Source organism: Gymnodraco acuticeps, unplaced genomic scaffold, assembly GCF_902827175.1.
Source record: "Gymnodraco acuticeps unplaced genomic scaffold, fGymAcu1.1, whole genome shotgun sequence".
Classification (NCBI taxonomy): Eukaryota; Metazoa; Chordata; class Actinopteri; order Perciformes; family Bathydraconidae; genus Gymnodraco; species Gymnodraco acuticeps.
Window position 1 is genome coordinate 11,689 of NW_022990434.1, and position 22,084 is coordinate 33,772.

At 38.7% G+C, this 22,084-nt stretch overlaps 1 protein-coding gene across 1 annotated transcript; it reads left to right on the top strand.

The window, feature by feature from the left end:
* The first annotated feature begins 1,596 nt into the window (after window positions 1–1,596).
* tbx4 (T-box transcription factor 4) lies at window positions 1,597–19,876 on the top strand. The gene is made up of 9 exons (XM_034225081.1): window positions 1,597–1,642; window positions 3,688–3,830; window positions 4,459–4,553; window positions 11,740–11,859; window positions 14,277–14,424; window positions 17,216–17,368; window positions 17,652–17,740; window positions 17,949–18,184; window positions 18,292–19,876. Exons 2-9 carry the CDS (start codon window positions 3,690–3,692, stop codon window positions 18,945–18,947), a joined length of 1,638 nt encoding a protein of 545 aa, XP_034080972.1. The 5' UTR covers window positions 1,597–1,642; window positions 3,688–3,689; the 3' UTR covers window positions 18,948–19,876.
* The last annotated feature ends 2,208 nt before the right edge of the window (window positions 19,877–22,084 follow it).

Consider the following 22,084-nt stretch of genomic DNA (forward strand, 5'->3'; position numbering starts at 1 on the left):
ACAATGTCTCCATCAGTTTACACTAGTTGTGCCTTTCCACTTTCATGGCTGAGAGTGGCCGCTCTGTGTTTACAGGCCCACATGCCCTGTGTGCAACCCTGAGGGGGAAAAGGGACAGAGCAACAGGTTTGACACTGACTAGTTGTTCCTAATTTCTTCAGATAGAGTGGCATTAATTGCATTTAAGAAGACTGATGAGAAGTTGTGTGAGAGTAAAAGTAAAATGATAGCCAGAATCTGAAATATGACAGTGTGAAGTGTTTACATGCCTTGAAATGTAGGGCCAAAAAAATAACACATTTTAGTTTTTCAAGCAAAAATAACTCAGCAGTTTGGAGGCAGTCGTAAAGCCCGGCGGGGCAGCAGAGGGATGAGACACAGACACAGATGTTGGGTTATGAAGCAGTGTGAGAGACAATCTGCAGTGCTCCTATAGGTGTGTGAGACAGGAAGAATCTTATGAGTGTCAACCATGATGAGAAGGATACATACTAACCTACCTCATTTTAAGGTACTATTTATTTTCATTGGTTTTGGTCCTTTCCTGTTCGAACTAATTTAGCCCATTTAGTTTGAAACTGCTTTAAATTTGGGTTTCACGACAGTACTTCTCATACCAAACCACACTCTCAATGGCATTTATACATTATTATTACAGTATGGTCAGTCTGATATGCTGCTGGATTATCTAGATACTGGAAAGTATGCTCCAGTACAATGTGTGCGGGATATCGTGACCTTTTTCCAGGTGCAGATTAGTTATGTGAAATGCTGAAACTGATGTGTAAAGTTTGCCCCATTGCAATAAAGGCCGTCCACAATGAAAACATGTTAGCCTTTTGACTTAAGCTGAATGACTAAAGACTATGTATTTATGCTTAAAAGGCAAATGGCTTGCAGACCCTCAAATGGAAATAGTCTTAGTGGCGATTTTGAATTGTAAAGCTTATATAATTTGGTAGTTTTTTTTGTATTGCGTATATTTATTATTTACTGTTTCTATAAAAGTTGAAATGAAAGACTGTCCATATTGAATCTAACTATTTAAATTGTCATGAGAGTGGTTAAAAAAACTGTGTACAGAGCAATATTTCAAAAACGCTTCAATTGTGTTAGCTGAACATGTTGGCTTAATATGGCGGTTTCCCTTTATGGAAGTGGTATTTTTTCAACCTTGTGAGTGTGTTTGCGTTTATATGTCTGTGTAGGTGTGCATTGAGATCAAAATAAAGGTATAAAGTTAAAAGGTGGGTCTGAGCAAGGTCAGCATGTCAGTCTGCTCCATCTTTCACCAGTAGTTTTCCATTCACCTGTTAACCACAACCCACGTTTTGCTCACTCTCTTTCATCTTCTGCACCCATTAGCTTCACTGCCATATGTAAACCCTCACCAGACACACACCCGTTGCCAGATCGTACTTTGCCTTATGCTTGTCTTTCACGCGTTTGTTACCAGATTGCCTACCCGGTTCCGACCCTGCCTGTCCCCGACCTGCCTGCTCTGCCTGATCCCTGATCCTGCCTGTCCTTGGACTATCCTGCCTTGCCTGCTGTCTGACCCTGCCTGTACCTACGCTGACCGCCTCGCCTGCTCCCTGACCCTCTGCCCGGCCCTGACTCACCTTCTGCCCGCTGTCCTCCGGTTCGTTTGCCTGTACATCATCCGGTATTCCTCTGCTCTGGTATTATTACCAATAAAGTACATTACCAATACTCCATGGTTTCTCGAGTGCTGCATTTGGGTCCTTCATAAGATTGTGACACAGCAGAAGTAAGGGGGGGGCCGGGTTAAGAAGTTAGGAAGGGCCCCCAGACACACACGTTACGCCCCTGGTCCAATTTAGCGTCGGCTAGTGTGTTAAAAACAGAAATTAATTAAAAAGATTGGAGCTTTAAACATTGTGTCTTTTATTTTATTTTTGCTTTTTTCGATCTAGAAAGATTTTAAGGAGTCCTAAAATCACAAAAAAAAACACAAATACCCAAGTTAGTGAATCTTCCACCTTCAAGTGACTTTTCCTTACAAACAACAGCATCTGGTATCTGGAAACTTAGTCCATTAAACAGATGTCCTTATTTTTTTGCTGAATAGTGTACAATATTGTATTTCAAACGGCTGAGATGAGAAAAATTATTATTAATTGACATTTACAGTATTTTCCAATTCGTCAGGTTAGCTTAGCAGGGAAATTCTAATTACACCTTTCAACCAAAAACATATGCGGCTTGCGGTGGAAAATGGGATTTATTTAGTTTTTTGGGCTTTTTGCTTTTATTGAAAACTGAGAGACAGACAGGGCGCTGTAGTCCTATATGGAGAAGCTGCCCACTGCTCCTAAATATATGATTTGTCAAATGCACAGTGTACATTTCACTTTGTGTGTTCTGTGCTGTGTACGTGCGTGACGATAAAAAGAGGAGTCAAAATCCTCCTTTAAAAAAGTGAAAGGCTCAGCGCTCTACACGGTGAACTAGCAGAGAATCCGCTGGGAAATGGGATTTATATTAGAAAAACCTCAGCAGACATTTCCAGAGCAAGACATGTGATAGTATTACAGAAGACAGGGAGTCTATGCACTAAATTAAATATTTGATATTTCAATTAATTTAACAGTGTGGTGAAAAAGTGTGAGATGATGGCCAAACATCTGCTCCACTGCAACATCAACACTTCAATACTTCAGTTTACATTAAACAGAGGATATATTGTTACTCTCTTGCATACAAAAAAGAAAAAATTAAATATGTCTGGGAAAAGGCATATCATCACCGAGCAATAGGGAAATGTATTAACACAATGATGAATTAAGTTAAATGTTGATGAAAAATTTAGATTTTGAGCATTGTAACTACTGTATGAATTGTAATTATAATAATGCTAATAATATTTGTTGTCTAATTGCAATATGAGTGACTTTATAATAATAATAATAATAATAATAATAACAACCACATCAACAATATTTCTCATCATCATTAAAATAATAATATTTCCTATGATTGATCTAATTACAATATGAGTAATTTTTACAATTAATATAATAATGATATTACAAAAAACTACTTAGTAAAGTGTTCATAAATTATTTAAAAAAAGGTTGAGGTTGAGATCCAGAGAGTAAAATGGAACATGGAATATTAAATAACTAAAGAAATACATTTAATAAACCCTCCAAATAAAGATAAGATGGCCTTTTATTAATCCCTCGTGGGGAAATTGTTTCTCTGCATTTGACCCATCCTAGTGTTAGGAGCAGTGTGCTGCCATTTTGAACGGCACCCGGGGAGCAGTGTGGGGAACGGTGCCTTGCTCAGGGACACCTCGGTAGCACTTGCCTGGACTTGAACTGGTGACCTTCCAGTTGCCAAGCCAAGTCCCTATCGACTTCACCACCACCGCCCCAAATAAATGTTGTCACACAAGCAAGTCTACATCACACGAGGTTGATAGAATATTTGTTTGACTAAGGTATTATGTTATATTCAGCATTGTATTGACAGCTAATAGATGAATGTAAAACTTGGCAGCCTGCAGGTTTATATTTACAGTCTCGATACACGGCTAACAGCAACGTCAAATTCTTTGAGAAGGCCAGTGTAAAGACACAGAGTATATAACACATATACATTTTTTGTTTGAGCTGTATGTACTATGATAGTAATTCAAATATGTTTTAAATCCTGCAGAGATGCTGCAGGAAAAGCTTTCTGCTGTGACGGATGAATGTATGAGGGTGCAGACCGGTGGGGACAGGGACCCCCTTACAGACCAGTCCCGACTGGCCCTGTCCACAGCTCCCAGCATTCCCAGCTCCAGTGAGCCTGACCAGGTACGCAAGGAGACCCTCAAGTCCACACGGCAAAACAAACTGATGCATCTAATGGCTGCAGTTTGTACACTTATTGAAATAAAGATGAATAATTATCTATATTTAATTCAAATGGAATGACATGTCGATTTTTGATTGACTTGAAAAAAAAATCTAAATATTTTCCGAAGCGAGATTCAGATGAGAAATAAACAGCGGAAACATCTGTTTACACTAAAATGTTTTATAATATCAACAGTACATACAGCCAGATGTTCATTAAGTGTGAATCAATAAAGTGTATTAAAAAGATAGTGTATTTTTTATTTGATATGTTTGTTTGTTTGTATGCAGAACTTCTTAATGAAATTGTGTTTTTCTAGATGCCATATTTCTAATAGCCATGGGATGGTGTGTGTCAGTCTGTGTGTGTGTGTCAGTCTGTGTGTGTGTGTAGTGTGTGTGTGTGTGTGTGTGTGTGTGTGTGTGTGTGTGTGTGTGTGTGTGTGTGTGTGTGTGTGTGTGTGTGTGTGTGTGTGTGTGTGTGTGTGTGTGTGTGTGTGTGTTGTGTGTGTGTGTTGTGTGTGTGTGTGTGTGTTTGTGTGTGTGTGTGTGTGTGTGTTTAACAGTGATTTGTGTCTTCTTTCAGAACATTGAGAACATTAAGGTTGTTCTGCACGAGAGGGAGCTGTGGAAGAAGTTCCACGAGGCCGGCACGGAAATGATCATTACTAAAGCAGGCAGGTTAGTAATGCAAACCATGTTTTGCATGTACTAGATGTGTGGACTTATGTGTATGCTTACTTCCATATAAGCATAGCTCATTTATATATTTTATTATTAGAAGTAAGCTTAGTAAATCATTTCTGGAACAAGTATTCAGATATTTTTACCTTAGTTAAAAGCTTGTTAGGAGTAAAAGTCCTGAATTTTAAATAAAACTGCAGAAGTATGAGGAATGTTTAATTCCTTCAACATTATGGTTAGTACATCATTAGGTATTTTACACACCATACCATTTTTTACAAGTAGCATTCCACCATTAACACTAGAGTTCAGTCATCATAAATAGTTCTAATTATTTTTAAACAAGCCATTGCCTAAACAAATATCTCTGAATTTGAACTAAGACATCTATAGAAACCTGTAAAAAGTTGCATATGTTATTATTCAAATTGCATATGAAATGATGCTCCTGTTTCTTTTACATTTGTGGAAAAATATGGAGATATTCAAGGGATGGATTTAGTACGTCAAATGAGTACCATGCCTTTCTGTAAGCATCTGTTTTAAAGAGCTAATAGTAACATATATCAGTTATAAGTTTGTCTTTCAGGAAGAGACAGAAAGTTCCTGCAGCTACATAATTGAAAACACAAATGACTGCTCGACTTGTTGGATTTAATGCGACCCGAGGATTAGATAGTGAGGCCTTTGGACATTTACCAGAGAATGAGTACACTCAGAGCGACCTCCACCTATCATTCCTCATGGGATGTTTTTTTTTTCTAGTACAAAATGTAAAAGGTCGCCACATTTTTTCCTTAATGCTGCATAACTGTAAGAGATGGGCTTTCCCTTGTCCAGCTGATAAAGTGGGCTCTGAATCCTTAAAGCCCTTTGAAGGGCGGTGCGCTAGTTTAGCTGTGCAGCTGCTCTGGGAAAACCTGTCTGGGTTTACCTACTGTCAGTCTGCTGTAGACATGCTGAAGGTCACACTGACTTGGCTTCAACCTCCTAAAGCAACTTCTTGGATAATGAACCCACACCAGACTGAAATATAAAAGCAAGTTTTCCATTGTGCACCTAGAACCTTTATGGTCATGTTTGAATCTGGATGTTGTACAAAAGTAAAATACTGACATGTGGGAAGAACATAAGGTCAATCACAGCATTGTGTACGTTTTCAGTAATGTGAGAGTCATTTCCAGTGCTTCTTGAACGAATATTCTAATTATGAAGACAATAAATTATGACACATTAATAACGGAAACCATGTCAAGATTATCCTTAATTGTTTTCAGTTGTAGTGAAGTAATCGTCAATTGCTTCTGAGAGTCTCATCTGCACTGGATTGTTAAAATCTGTCAAATATGGCATCAACAAGTGACAATGTCTCTCAGTGTCTATCAGAGTCAGAAGTTAAATCATGAAGCAGAAGCCACATTTGGAATAAAATATTTGATTAGTTCTCTTTAACCGATCCTAGTATTAGGAGTAAAAGTACACTCCATACTTGGTCCGATCGGCACTTGAACTGGCAACTATTCGGTTCCCAAGCCAAGTCCCTACAGACTGGCTGATTAAAGTAACAATGGCAATACATGACTAGGAACAATATAAAGTTATGAACCGCTTAACAATGGAGGTAAATATGTAGGAAAATAAGAGTCAGCTAGGCAATTTAAGGGGGTGTCTTTATAACTATTTTGACATCTAATCAATAATAGTTATAAGCCAAATCAAATCTATAAAACAACAACAATCTATTCCAGCCCCATGTTGATTTCAAGGAAATTGTATTTACCCTAGAAATCAGCCCTGGGGAATGCCACACAAACAAGAGAACTCTTCAGACCAAGTCATTTTACAAAACAAAACACTTCATACTAGTTTTAGATAAAGGTGCAGAGAATTACATCACTGAAAAGTTAGGGAATATTGAGGTCAACTGTTGCCATTTGTATATGGCTTTAGGTTAGATTGTCATGTCCGATGAGGGACTTTTTTCCACCAACACATTAAGAGCAGCCTCTAGTCTGATGTGGGACTTTTCTGCGTGCTGGCAGAAAGGATGATTGGTATAAAGGAACTGTGTCAAGAAATGTGTATTTATGTAACAGTATTTAAAACACTTCATACTAAGCATTAATGTAATGTATCAGCAAGCAAGTGTAAGTCAGATGTTAAAACGTTTTCTGACAACAGCGCAATCATTTCTTGGAACATATAAATCTTTCAACATGTCCCAAATAAAGCTACATAATTGAAGAGACAGGCGTCAACTTTCATAGGTTGGGCGATTTAAAGTTACTTGTCAGCAGGGTGAGGGGCCTTTATCTTACATTTCTTTGCAGGGTTACCATGCATCCCACTGCTTAGATTTACGTCCTTTTGTCTTACATCACATCCCACAATATTCTACATTTTGTTATGGTTATTTTAAAACAGCCTTCAATGAAAACAATGCCCATGACAAATTGCAGCTCAGAGCCAACAAGCAACAGCCCAAAAGTATGGGTAAAACAGAGAACATGTTTTAAATTGTTATAATCTCTGGGGTACTGGTCTTGTAGATTCCCCTGTACACCTGTGGCTAGCAATGACTATGTGTTACATTCACTTCTTAGTAAATTACAATGAGACCCAGATTGTAAAAACAACCAAGAAAGGGAGAAGTTCATACAGTACAGGATATTTTTGAAAGAGTCAGTCTTTTTTAAAGAGTCAGTCTTCAACATAGGATGCTAAAAAATAGCTTATTTGAAGAATTATGGACACAGATACATAACACATTAACACAAGATTGCTTTGGAACTCAAAATATTAACTGTACCGCTATTAGTCTATCTATCACATGATTAGTAACAATACGTGTTTTTTAAATGCAATTCCTGAAAGGTTAAACAACATTCTGAGCATTAAGCAAACAACATTTAAATAAATTAAGTTATTTTGAAATTATATCTACCTGAGCAGAGAATACAGTCACTCTCCCTCTGTGTTATAACCCAAGTTTCCCTGTGCTTTGTTACATAGGTGACCCATGCATTTAGTGCATGATAATCCCTGTGTGGCTAGCTAATGGCCGCTGTCTGCAATGCACTCATACTGCAGCTATCGTTGTTTGCACTGTTAGCTGCTAGCTACCTAACAATGTTGGGCACAACAGAGACTCTCAATCATAGAAATGCAAAGTATTCTGTAAAGAAAACCTTTAACGCTCATATTGATATAGTATTTGTAGTAGTAGTAGGATTCCTGAATTTGCTTTTGGTTGTATTGTGCCCACCCAAGATGTTCAGTTGCCCGCTCTAGCCACACCTATAAACGTTTCTGGAGGTTCAACTGAGTGTGTGGTCCATGCAATGTGGATCTGAAGGGTGTTGAGCTTTAAGTCTGAGTGAAGGTTGAATGCACTTTTCAAAGTCAAGTCAAAATGTTAAAGGTGGGGTAGGTAAGTTTGAGAAACCGGCTTGAGATACACTTTTTGTTATATTCCATGGAATGCTCTTAACATCCCGATAGCAATGAATATCTGAAGTGCTTTGACAAAAATCTGTGGAAGCCGTGGCGCTGTAAAAAGCACGACCAATCATTTTAGCCGGCCTGGCTAAAATAACTGGATGGCCTACCTGCCTGTCAGCCTTCCATCTGTGCACACATTTATCTCGTGCCCTCATTGGTCATGTGCGCGTTCGTGTGTGTTGGAGGAGGGGCTCTGTGAGGAAGTGGCAGATTTTTTCCGGTTGTGTATTTTCAAATTCTAGCGCACTCGAGCTGGTTTCTCCAAAATTACCTACCCTACCTTTAAGTGTTAGGGGTATCATTCCAAACACTATATGATAAATTGACTGTCAGATTCAACTGCTAAGAGTCATGATTCCTTTGTTTTCATCACATTTTTTAGCCATGTCTGAAAACAGCTTCTAATATGGATGAAGTCAAAATGGATGAAGCTAATAACTCATCAATTAAAGAGGATTCTACCTTATCATAAACCTAATATATATATATAAATCACCATATTAAAACCATGTTAAATATGTGTTTATGAGAAAGATATAATTCTTGAAATATTATCCACGCTTGCCTGTTGTTATAGTTACACAACACTTTTTCATGCTTGTGAGTTTCCCACGAGCAGAGTGGCCAGAAGTAGCAGGCTTTAGAACAAGAAATGGAAATATTTGCATAAAAAATCATCCACAAATGTAAAAGTATATATGTGATCAATATTATGAAACAATGTAAAACACTGGGCACTGTATGTGCAAAAATGAATCAAAATGTAAAATACTCAATCTGCTTTATCAAAATATTTGGGAAACGGGGAAAAGTGAATCTTAGTAATGGGGTGTGCTGGTTTGAAAAAGGGTTTGAGACCCATAGTTGTAACGTGTAAGGGTCAGTGCAGAGGAGGAGTTACAGATGCAGAGCAGCTAGCTACATTTTCCCAACACTCTGGGATGAAATTTGCCCTGTCGTCTTCCATGCAGCACCTACAGAGACCAGTAGACTTGTTATTGTGAGTGTCATTGTGCAGGCGTAATCCTCCCTCTTCAAAGCACCCAGTGCAGCTCTTCCCTCACTCTCCCTTTTTGTACACAGCCCGTCAAGAAAGCAGCGGCTGGTTGATAAGAGGAATCCGGCGCCCACAATAGGCCGAGTCTACTAGGTTGTAGCGCTTCATCATCCCCCCCAACACTCCTTTTGATCTTGCCGTGGTACTGGAGATTCCCAGAGAGGGAATGGATCACTGGAGGGCCTAAACATGTGGGATTGTTAAGAGAAACAGCTGGCTGGGCACAGAAACACACACACACACCCTGACACTGATATCATACACACACTCTCCAACTTCCATTTCTCATGCTCCTCTTAAACGCACTCACTTAGTCACACCACCGTATGTATATGTATGCCTTCATGATGTCTGCCTTTGGAAATCAGTTGTCTAGATTCCCAATACCTAAGATTTTTTGTTGATGTAGCACATATGCAATTCCAGAATAAAGTATGTATGATGTATTCTAATATATTGTAGAATTCAAAAATAAATGTTTCATCTCGTTAATTCAAATTGCAACATTGGCCTAATTTGACCAGAGATGTTAAAGACATAGCTCTCGTATTGTAAATGTTATAGCAAATATGCAACATGTTTGACTATCATCAACAGTGTTTCATCAACATTTTTTTTAAAGAAAACATAATTTTACAACATGGTATACGCATTCCAATCAATGAAAATTAGATTCATGTTATGGATTATTCTTTTTAAAGTAACAGTACTATTATTTAATCAAAGCTTTTAACAATAAATGGTTGAGATGTATTGGTTCCAATACAAATCAAAGTTCAACTGGGTTATTTAAACTCGTCATACACTTGGTTAAGTAAGCCTAAGTAACTAAGAGCGTGTTGGATCACTTAACTGTGTCTGCAACCCGCTCTCTGACCCACCTTTTTTGTAACTTCCTGAATCATAATCCCAAAACCCTCCCCCTGTACTCTGCAAATAGCCTGGTGTGCAGAGTTGTAAAAGTAAGCATGTAATAATTTATTGCCTCTCCCACTAACTATGAGTTCAAGTGTTGCTGTTCTGAAAAGGTAAAATCACTTTGGCCGAAGACGTGGTTAACTGACATGTAGTACGACCTAGTTTGTTTCTAGCCCAAAGAACAAAGAAACCTTTTTATTCAACGTTTATTTGTGTTTAAGATTGTGTTGCATTCAGTTCCTCTGTCTGGCTCAACAGCCAGTCGAGTGAGCGGCAAAGCCTTTTACTAGGTAGTCATGGCCATATTACACAAAGCCAATGGCCACATGTGTTGACACAGGCCTTCATCTGCTCTGTCTGTAGGGTGTATGCGGAGCCAGAGATGAGAAGAGGTCTGTTTTGAATGTTCCTCTAAGATAAATCCGTCTTTCAGTGAGGATGATACCGGGACTGATCTCTCTTACTGATTGGATTTGAGGCCAGGGAGAGAGATTTAAATTACCTTGCCTCAATCCCCCCTCCTCCCTCTCTATCTTTTACGCGACGGAGTATTTACAGTAACATGATCAGATGGTGTTAGGCACTATGAGCCTTCGAAGGGCATTTGCACCAATCGGAACAGTTAATATGTAGACTGGGGTTTTGAGGCCACGCCATTTTCCAAGAAAGCATGCAAGGCTTTCTAGAGTGTCCTCCAATGTTTGAACACGTTGCCATGGGTAGCATTCTCAGATAAACTGCAGGCCTTTTTTAACCGTACCCTCTTAAGCAATGAGGAGTCGGCTATCTAAACTGTTGTCCGATCTCGGGTGCCATTAAAAACCACTTAGGGCTTTATAAGGGGTGCAGAGCCCTTTGCGAAATATCCTTTAGGGCAGATGGGATGAAAACGTTTTTGGTTTCCCAGAAGAGGTCAGGAAAGGTAGCTCCCTTCATGTGTTTTATGGCTTTGAGTGCTATATTAACATATTCTTTATTTTAGTCTGGAGGCATTTAAAAGATGAAAGATACAGCGTGTTCCCATACTTTGTATGGCCTCTCAGTATCACAAGTATGAGAGGATTTCAATCTCCTCGTATATAAATGCCTGCAAGGAGACAAATCACTACAAGGCCAGATATTTTGACACCAAGGACAACATCAAGAAACATGATGATGGAATTTTTAGCAAGTTGGGTTAATTCTATAATGTGCTTATGAAGGGTTATTTGTATACAAGTAGGTTTCGTCCACTGTTAAGGTCAAGATGATTTCAGGCTAAAGAGAAAGCAGTGCCTCACTCATCACACTGTGACACAATATCTATGATTCTTTCCTGGTCCCAATCCCTTAGTAACATCACTGAGCTACAGTGAGCTAATGGGATCTTCACCTGCACTATCAGTGACAAAACTACACTTATCCTTCATGCATAATTGTGTTTATGGGCACATTGGATCCTCCCTTTAAAACACGATGAATGCAGTATGTTAAAAAATACAGACCTTTGGGTTTCAAAGTCCCTGAAGTTGGTTGCCTGCGCAAATGCAGTTTTTTTTCTAAATCCTTCTGAAAGGTTCCAACCACAATAATAGCTATTAAGAAATGTGTGTGGTGCTAAACATTTTTGAATCCGATCCTATTTGTTACTCAATTATTAAATCAATTACTGCCTCGCTTTTACGTAGAAGCCATACATTAACACATTTCCTTCATATTTTTCAACAGGAGGATGTTTCCCAGCTACAAGGTTAAAGTGTCTGGGATGAACCCCAAAACGAAATACATCCTACTTATTGACATTGTTCCAGCTGATGACCATCGCTACAAGTTCTGTGATAACAAGTGGTAAGTTTGCAATTGCTAAGCCATACATGACCTTTGTTGAAGGTTGCCTCATGGCCTTCTTTTAAAGCCTTAGTTGTCCTGCAAACCAGTAGATTAGCTTATGTTAGACATCGCTGTGTATCTGGCATTAAGAAGTGTGCTGACTTTACTTCTCTAGACCATGTTTCAGCATGTCCAATTTAACATTTCATTGGGTTTATTTAATTGATCTATGTCTTTTAAGCAACTGACACTAGACATTTAAAATTGGCTTCTGTCCTGTTAGGGTTGAATCATTATACCTTAGCAATGGAGGACTAAGAGCTAGAGCAGGGGAGTCCAAAGTTGTTTTTTTCACCGAGGGCCACATACAGAAAAATAATCGAAGAGCTGGGCCGCTCACTAGAGATGAGGTATACTGCCTCATAAGTTAAGTTATAAGTCAGCTAAATCAATCAAAAGTAGGTAAATTATGCTTGATACTTGAATCTGCTTTAAGAAAAATAAACAGCCTACATCCCAGCTCTAGAGAGTTTCATTGAATTAGTTAGCAGCTCATCCCTTACAACAGGAGCCCCAGATTGATTATCATGAGAGGAAATAGGAAGGGTATATTTCACGTTTGTTATGTATATAAGTTATTGGGCTTTTTTCTCATCGACTTTGATTTGTTAGAACATCATTTCAAATGTAATTGAATTTATTGTAAATTGGTCTTATTAACACATGAACACTACTGTGTAATATATGTTTACAGATATATTTAATAAGTACAATACTAGAAAAGCTCAAGTTTCATTTGTGGGCCGTATTCTATTGTACTTTTTTTATTTGCTGAGGGCCGATTCAAAATGTCCCGTGGGCCGCATTTGGCCCCTGGGCCGTAGTTTGGACACCCCTGGGCTAGAGTAATACCAGTCCCATGTTGCTTCCCAAGTCCTTATTGCCAGGCAAGAACATCATGCAAATTATGAATATTCTTCAAACCACAGAATTAATAAAAAAGTATATATTTTTGTGTGTAACAAGTAACATGTAATGTGTGTACAATGCAAGAATACAAATAAAATAAAAACACCTTTTCGTATGGTAACAACTTTATGATTAACATTAGTAATAGGTTGTGCTGATGGTTAGTAACACTGCTCAAGGCATTTTTTGACAAGGCATTGTGCATCAGTATGATAAATACAACAACAACTTTACATGTATTGTTTGAAAAACATTCTCACAGAAATGGATTGCGGTGTCAAACCATGACACTAACATTCTTCTCCCTCCCTGTCTCCATGAAAAGAAGGGAGTAAGATACATTATGTTTATTGCTGCTTTAATCATGCCTATATTAGGTAAATGATATCCTTTTATTAAAGAAGAACTTGGCTCCTCAAATAACCATCATTCCCAGTGTTTCCCCTACCATTGTCTTGGAGGGGCCCCGCGCGCCCCCTGAAATTCAAGGTGTTTAAAAAAAAAGATAATAATAAAAAAAAGTATGTATATATAGCACCAAATTGCAACTAATCTACTGTCACTTTTCACATTGAACATGTGCTCTTTTATTAAATAAACTAAACGCTTTAATTTTAAGTTGTGAGTTTAGTGTTTTTGACCCTAAGAAACACTGATGCATTAATCAATAACAATAGTCCACAGCTCTTCTCTCTGTAGAACCCCCCCCCCAAAGCAGTAAACCTAGGGGAAACACTGATTCCCTTTATTCACCAACGATGCAGAACATTTACTAGAATCTCTTGAAAACCACACATAATCACAAAAGAAAACAAATCAACTCGTCTGGAAAGGACAAAAAGGCATAGTGAACCTAGCCTTCCAATGTAATTCTTAAATGCAGTTAATTATTTCAATTGTGGTTTACAAACAAGAAACTAAGCCTTGGTTGGGGCTAGAGTTCCTTATTGCATTCAGGGTAGAGATAAGACATTGACAAAGAAAAAGAAGACTGAACTCAGTAATTTTGCAGTTGCACTTGTATATGGAGGCATTGCAATTGCTGTTCTTAATCCACCAGTTTGACATCAGAACTAGCAGTGCCGTTTGTCCATGGGTGGAAAAAAACAACAACGTTTTACCAAGAAAAGCTGAAAAGAACACAAAATAAATAATTTAACAGCCATTTGCTTCTGATCTTTTGGCATGGCCTGGCCATGGTGGGTTCTGGTGTTTCTCAGCGACACCTTGGAGAAGCATAATAAGTAATGATGACTTAACAGAGCCCCCTCCCCCCCCACCAGTCTAAGGGATTTAATACTGTGAGGGTTAAGATCAATGGTAATATACGCCTATATATTGCTCCATTATTGTAAATAAGATTTGGTTCATGTTAACCTCTTGACAATGGCTATAGAATACATTACATTAGTTTGTCTTTTACTTATCAAACTTTGCTTCTGCACGTCTCTCAATCTGTTTTTCAGGATGGTGGCTGGCAAGGCCGAACCAGCAATGCCAGGCAGACTCTATGTGCACCCTGATTCCCCCGCCACAGGAGCTCACTGGATGAGGCAATTGGTGTCATTTCAGAAGCTCAAGTTAACCAATAATCACCTAGATCCTTTTGGGCATGTGAGTACATGCAGAGATACTTTTCATAACTCAACACAATGGTTAATGTTATTAGAAAATGTATTGGATTATTGATCTTGATATTATTCTAACAGTGAATGATTACATTTTACTCAACAATTTGATTGCTAAGATACAGTATGAGAAAATGGAAACATTTCCTAACATAGCTTTAGAATGGTGTCGTCGCTTAGTAATTAGTGGTACATCATTTGGTTATATTGCAGACTTAAACCGTCTAACACATGCATCCTGAACACAATTTGTGGAAATGTCATGACTAGTGGGAACTGTCAGACCAAATTTAGGAAATATTGCAGTGAGTAGAAACCAACAGCCAATGTGAAAAATGTTGTTGATACATGTACAAAACAGCAAAAGGTGAAGGTATCTTTCACAGGAAGATTTTTTAAGAAAGCATAAAAGAAACTGAGGAGGCAGAGGCTGCAGAGGGAGGTGAAGAGTGTGACTGTGGCAGCGCTCCCCAGGGGGACTCGGGGTTAGCTTGTCTAAAGCCATCTCATCAATGGGCGGGCTCATTAGGTTCATAACCTCTCAGATCAGTGGTGGGGCCTGCTGTCAGATTGAGTTCAGTGCCTGGCCAGTGATAAGGGTGAGTAATGAGGACAAAGCAAGTTTGAGGCCAGGCAGAGCCCCGATGACGCCCAGACTTGGAGGTGTGTAGTAGGGCAGGGCTTCTCACAGTGGAGTGAAGGAACTCTTATTCAGTACTAATTATGCAATTTGCACTATGTGTACAAATTAATAATTCAATGGTGCTACTCACTCATCTCCTTCTCTAGGACTGCCATTTGAGTTAGACAATCACAATTGTAGAGTTCAGTGCAAATAAAAAATGTACCATATTGGTAATTTCTTACATAAATATTTTTAAAACGCACTTCTGTGCCCTGTCGAGTCTATTTTGGGGTCAATGCCATATACATAATTGAAAATCTCTGATCCGCACAATCTAGTGTCCTTTAGTAGAACACTAGGATCTGATGCTATATAAATCGTCTTTTATGGTCTATAATACAGGACTAGAGACTATTCCCAAGTTCCTTCATTCTTGCATCAAACTCCTCACCCATTATTTTCCTGTCTTGACAATGGACCTGCCCAGCATCAGCAATACAAATTATCTTTTGTTTTCTGTGATTTAGAATATTGATGTACTAGTTAGCCTGAAAATGTCAAGAGGAATCCAAGTCGTTTCAGACACTGGTGACTGGGTCGTACAATCAAAAAGAACAGAAAAGAGTCTTGTATGTCGACCATTAAACCTGTCCAAATGCAGAATAATCAAGTGCCTTGATTTATTCAGACTGTTATCAAAAGAATATATTGTAAAATACAGCAAATTATGTTAATTGCTGACAATCTAGTACCAATGCACCCTGTTAAAGTTGGGGTAGTGGTTCATATCAAAGACAGTCACTTTTTTAATAACCGTAACAAAATATTTTCTTGGCCGTTATATACTTTGATTATTTTTATATACATAAATAGATATTTGTGTTTATTATTGAGATAAGAAGGGGGAAATACATGGTGCAAAGGGCCACTTATCACATTTAAACCCCCAGTTTTAGTTGCATAACCCTAGCCTTACCTTTACTATTTATTAACCAAAACTTAACCAAAGTGTTGCCGAATCATCCAATATTGACATTCTTGTGTAGTTATATGGTTGGGTCATTACATGCTATGGTAAATTAATTCTTATCACAGTCCCTCAACAACTAATTGCAGGCACATATCAGTTAAAGCAAATAATTATGCCTGAATGTTTTTATAAGGGGTAGATGAAAGCAAATACCTTCCTTAGCCCTTCACGGTTCTGAGGAAGGCTACCCTGATCGTCCCTGTACATTCTGACAGTCACCCAAGAGTCTCCAGTATCACCCTCAAACAGCAGCCAGACAGCAGAGCAGACAAAGGTCAACAGAGAGCCTCCGGTGAATGAGCCAATAGCTTATCTGTGTGTCTCTAGCCTGCCTCAGCAGGCGGTGGTGGCGAAGTCCATAGGGACTTGGCTTGGCAACTGGAAGGTCACCAGTTCAAGTCCCGGAAAGACCAAGTGCTACCGAGGTGTCCCTGAGCAAGGCACTGTTTCCTACACTGCTCCCCGGGCGCCGTACATAATGGCAGCCCACTGCTCCTAACACTAGGATGGGTCAAATGCAGAGAAACCATTGTTACATAGTGCATGTACTACGTAATGACAATAAGTTGAATCTTCCTCAATCTTCTTCAACAGGAAGCATGTGAGCAAGGGTCCTTTCTTAATTCAACCTGAACCTAGACCCTCCATGCCTTTGTGTCTCTTTGAGAGCCCCCTAGAGTCTAAGTCTCCTTAGGAGAATGTCTGGCAAATGAGGAGGGGAACCGAAGTGCAGAGCTTGATGCTTATCACCACTGACAGAGCTGGACTAGTGATGACCCTGCCCTACTGTTGCTAACGCTTCGCTTGGCTCAGCACTCGGCTGCAGTGAACAGGCTGGTACTAGAGAGCTGACCTGCAGCAACCCAAACAACCTAACGAAGCACGCTCATCGAATGTTACCTGCTCTAATAATTCACAATAATATCAAATAAAGGCGTAAACACAATAATTACAAATATTTTGAACCTTCGGCATGATATTAGGAATGTCAAATGGGGGGTAAACATGGGTAATTTGGGAAGAGTGTTAAAAATAAAGTGTACCGCATAATAGTGGCTGTTCATAGACCGCTGCTTTCAGAAGTTAAAAATGAAATGTCTTATATTCTCTTCCTCTTCCTAGATCATCCTGAACTCTATGCACAAGTATCAGCCCAGACTACATATAGTTAAAGCCGATGAAAACAACGCCTTTGGATCCAAGAATACTGCCTACTGTACTCATGTCTTTCATGAGACAGCCTTCATCTCTGTAACCTCTTATCAAAACCATAAGGTACAGCAACTAAAACACTTCATAAAAAAGATAAATATAAAATTATGCATTATTCCTAGTTTTACACACTTAAAAGTAAAACTAGTTTGTGGTACCTGTTTTTATACAGGGGTTACACTCAAAACCTTTTTATATCTGAAGCTATATCATGTTTAACTAAAATGGAGATTTGAAAGTATAGTGAATGTTTTTAGGTGTAGATTGATCAATGATAACAGTTTGTATAGAGGTGCATTACTTTAACTATTAATATAAAAAATTGAATAAAATAATGTTTTTCTAGATCACTCAGCTTAAGATAGAAAACAATCCGTTTGCCAAAGGATTCCGGGGTTGTGAAGAAGGAGATCTGCGCGTCTCAAGACTACAAGGGTATGTTTACACAAAAAGGAACCAGTAAAGTAAAACTGATCCTGTAGGACCATTTAGCACACTGAAAGTCTCTCGTAAACATCAGCTGTTCAGAAGCCTTTGTGTATGGATATAAAAAACAAAGCTCGCCTCCTTGAAAGACTGTGTTGAGTGGTAATGCAAGCATGGTAGATTGATTACTTTTCTCCTCTGTTGCTGCTATGTATAGGAAAGAATATCCAGTGATTTCAAAGAACATAGTCCGACAGAGGCTCATCTCCTCGCATAGTCACCTAGCAGGAAAGCTTGGAGCAGGAGTTCTCACAGGGCACCCCCAAGTACTGTCTCCTTATCAGTATGAGACTGGGGTTCCTTTGTCTAACTCAGACCCCCAAGATCCTATCTCGAACCACTTTCCTCAGAGTAGAGATCCAAGCCTTCTGTATCACTGCTTCAAACACAGAGGTAAGTTCTTAGCCGCTTTGCTTTCAGCCATTGAACTGAATCAGATGTGCATATGAAGTACTTCCTGTTTTAAAAGAAACTATGCCATTAATCATATCCCTTTGCAGATAACGCCCGACACCTAGAGCTTGGATGTAAGCGGCCATATCTGGAGACATCATCTGCAGTTTCAGAGGAGCATTACTTTCGTTCAGCAACCTCTTATGAGTCGCCGTTACTGTCCCATCCTTACTGCACTGAGGCAATAACCTCTAGAGAAGCTTGTATGTACGGCAGTATGGAAACAGAGTCTGGATCTGGGGCAGGGGATACAGATGACCTGACTAACCCCTCTTCAATAAATTGCAACATGTGGGCGACAATGCAGCCCTACCCTCGCTATGGTGTGGAGGGTGTGCCATACCAACCCTTCACAGCTCACTTCACCAATACTGCCACAGTCACGCAGATTGTACCACAACCAACATCATCAATGGCATCTCGACCACCTTCTGACTTGGGGGTCTACAACTCGGCTACGGTCCAGCGAGGTTTGCCCGTTATACCTCCTTCATCCTCCTCTTCATCCTGCTCTCCAGCTGTTCTGGGATCCAGAGATAGGTCAGGGCATCCACCTTTGTACCACAAGAAGCCAGGGTCACCGCTCCGGCCTCACAGAGATTTCTCAGCCTATCCCACACAGGGTACAATATCAATCCGGGAACCATCCTATCAGTACCAAGTGGGGCTAAGTAGCGCAGGAACTCACTGGACTGACAGCTAACATGGACAACTGTAGAAACCATTTTTTATACATAAACATCTGAAATAATCTAGGTTCAAAATCCCACTTTAGGCTGCTGATGCCAATCAACAATAATGAACTACAGCCATAATCATTGCACTCCAAAACCATTCACATCCATTTGTTCTCACTGAAGCAAATTGACATACAACATTGTATGTGGTGTGGTGAACACTGGCTGACCTTGTTACTTATGCAGATGTCTAGCATATGAACATCACAAAGTCTATCAGAGGCAAAAGTAAGCTCAAGGGAACAAGACGTGTTGATGCGATCGCAGAGTCTGACAACATCCAAAAAGTGTTTGCTACCTAGCCTAAAGTAAAAGAGGATAGGTTTCCAGAAAATAAAAAAGATGAGGTACAATTGCTGTGCTTGCCCTTGAAGAGAAAGAGAGGTTTGTAAAATATGTGTACATGATGGTCTTTGAGTGAAAACTGAGCATTGAGGGTTCCATTACTTATTATAGAGCGCCACCTTGATAGAGCAAGATTGTAGTTATTCTAAATGTTTCTTATTGTGAACAAGTCCAATAAGAAGACATAAACCAACTACTTTGTTAGCCTACCCTGCCTGTATTACAAATATGCAAGCCGATTGCGGTGAAAATGTATATCTTTAAAAAAGTGGTCACAAATATACAGTAAGTACAGTCACAGCATTTTACCAAAACAGCTGGCAATTGTAGTTTTGTACAAAATCGAATTTGTTGAAAAATATTTTCATCTGTAATTTTAGTTGTTTCAGACCGTCAACTCAAGTCCACATACTTGTCTCCATGCAAAATAAATCTAACAAGCCCTCTAAGTCATTGTGGTGTACTTAACAGAGATTGGCTCAAAATAATTTACTGTGGCTTTGATTGTAGTACTAAGGAACACGTAAACGTATGCAACAGTGCAACGTTAAAGGTGGGGTAGGTAATTTTGGAGAAACCAGCTTCAGTGCGCTAGAATTTGAAAATACACAGCCTGAAAAAAATCTGCCACTTCCTTACAGAGCCCCTCCTCCAACACACACGAACGCGCACATGACCAATGAGGGCACGAGATAAGTTTGTGCACAGATGGAAGGCTGACAGGCAGGTAGGCCATCCAGTTATTTTAGCCAGGCCAGCTCAGATGATTGGTCGTGCTTTTTACACTACGGCTTCCATAGATGACATTTTTTAATGGATTTTTTGTCAAAGCACTTCAGATATTCATTGCTATCGGGATGTTAAGAGCATTCCATGGAATATAACAAAAAGTGTATCTCGAGCCGGTTTCTCAAACTTACCTACCCCACCTTTAAGCTACGTTTTTTCATGGGACTTAATACAAAAATAAACAAAGCCCACAACTTTGAGAAGGGCCTGGGGTTTAGTTTCAAAAAGGTTTTAGAGATTTCAAAAGTTATCACAGCCAACATATCTTGAATCCTAATTATTTATCTGTGCCTACTGAGATTTGCTACAGTGTAATGTATAGGGTAAAAGTGCATTGAGTTCACTGCAAAGTGAGATTGATCATATCAGATAATCATATCCACAAATATATTAAACTAGCAAACTATTTATGACAGTTTATTTCCCACAATGTACATACAGATTATTTAAATGAAGGAATATGTGCGCCAAAAATCATCAATTAAAAAGTTGTTAGTGAATGGGTCTTATTCAAATGTTGTATTGTTGCATACTAGCACTCAGAAGAAATGTTGTGAGTCAAGACTAAGCAATACTACTGTGGTTGTTCGTCAAAGCTTGGCTCAAAACACTATAATAGTGAAACGGGACAGCAACCAGATGCGGGCTTAAGGAAAAAAAATGTTAAGCAATGGTGAGTACTGGAAAAGAGAGCTGCACACAAATCCCACTCCCAAATGATTTACTTGGAAAAAATCCTTGCAAGACTACAAATAGAAAACAGGATAAGCATGCAGAACGCTGAAAGAAAAAAGGCTCTTTGTAGCATTGCATCCAAGGGAGTTTAAACTTGCAATGACAAGGAAAGATTGTCTGTACGGTATGAAGATGATCCTTCATGCATTAGTGCATTGTCCCTAGATTTTAAGTGTTGTAAAATTTGATATTGCATTTTTAAATATATGGACATTTTTGCACTCCTGATGAATAAACATTTTCTTGCTTCTAATTGTTGCTTTATTTAATTAAAGATCAACATTGTTCTTCTAAAAAGTTTAACCCCACTTTATGTAGAGATTACCATTTTCGCTCTTTTTTGTTATGGATAATATTGACATTTTTGCTTTTACATTGCTTTTATGGATTTACAAGAAGATTTCACAAAAAAAGTTTGTCTTGCTCAATTACATAACTTACAAAACACAAGAGTTAAAAAAATATATAATAGTAAAGATGTTTTACTAAAAATAAATACAATAGTCAAAATGTTTGATACCAGATAGCCAGTTATCCAAGTGTTCCGTCGACAAAAAACTGTTTGTATATTACGAAATTACAAACAACTTTATTTGGAACTTTTTAGGATACAGTATAGGTTTGCCTGCAGTCATAAGCTGAGCATTTTTGCATCCTTCTCTTCTTAATAAATGTATTAATGCTTAATGTGTTTTACGTTGACAAAGTTGCCCCTAAATTTGCACGTGTCTTTAAAAATGTATGTTTTTCAGAAGCCATGTTCCAGTAAACTATTTCAAGTTCTCCATGACTGAACTAGTTTTACTGTTCAAAACACAATTTATAATATATAAAGACCATATGGTGTTGTCCAATATAATTAAAAAGATGCACTTACAGTATCTACTTGAGTTACAATCAGTAAATGTTGAATAGGAATCAAAAGTCAAGGTAAAGCAGATTTGTTAAAAGTATGTAGACAGCAGGGTGAGTACATCAGGATATAGGGCACTGCTTTCTCTCACATATTGCTCTCATTTGATCATGAGTTATGCTGATGGCTAGGTTCTGGTTCATGTCTGCACCTCATTTTCTATCTCTTTCTCAGCTGATGATGCATTTCACATGAAGGGAGGCTCTTCACAGAGGGCTACCATTCAAATCAACAAATGATCAGCCAGCTATCTTGAAATACTGAAATATAACTTGCCTGATGACAATGTTCAGACATTAATTTAACTGTCAGAGTACAGAG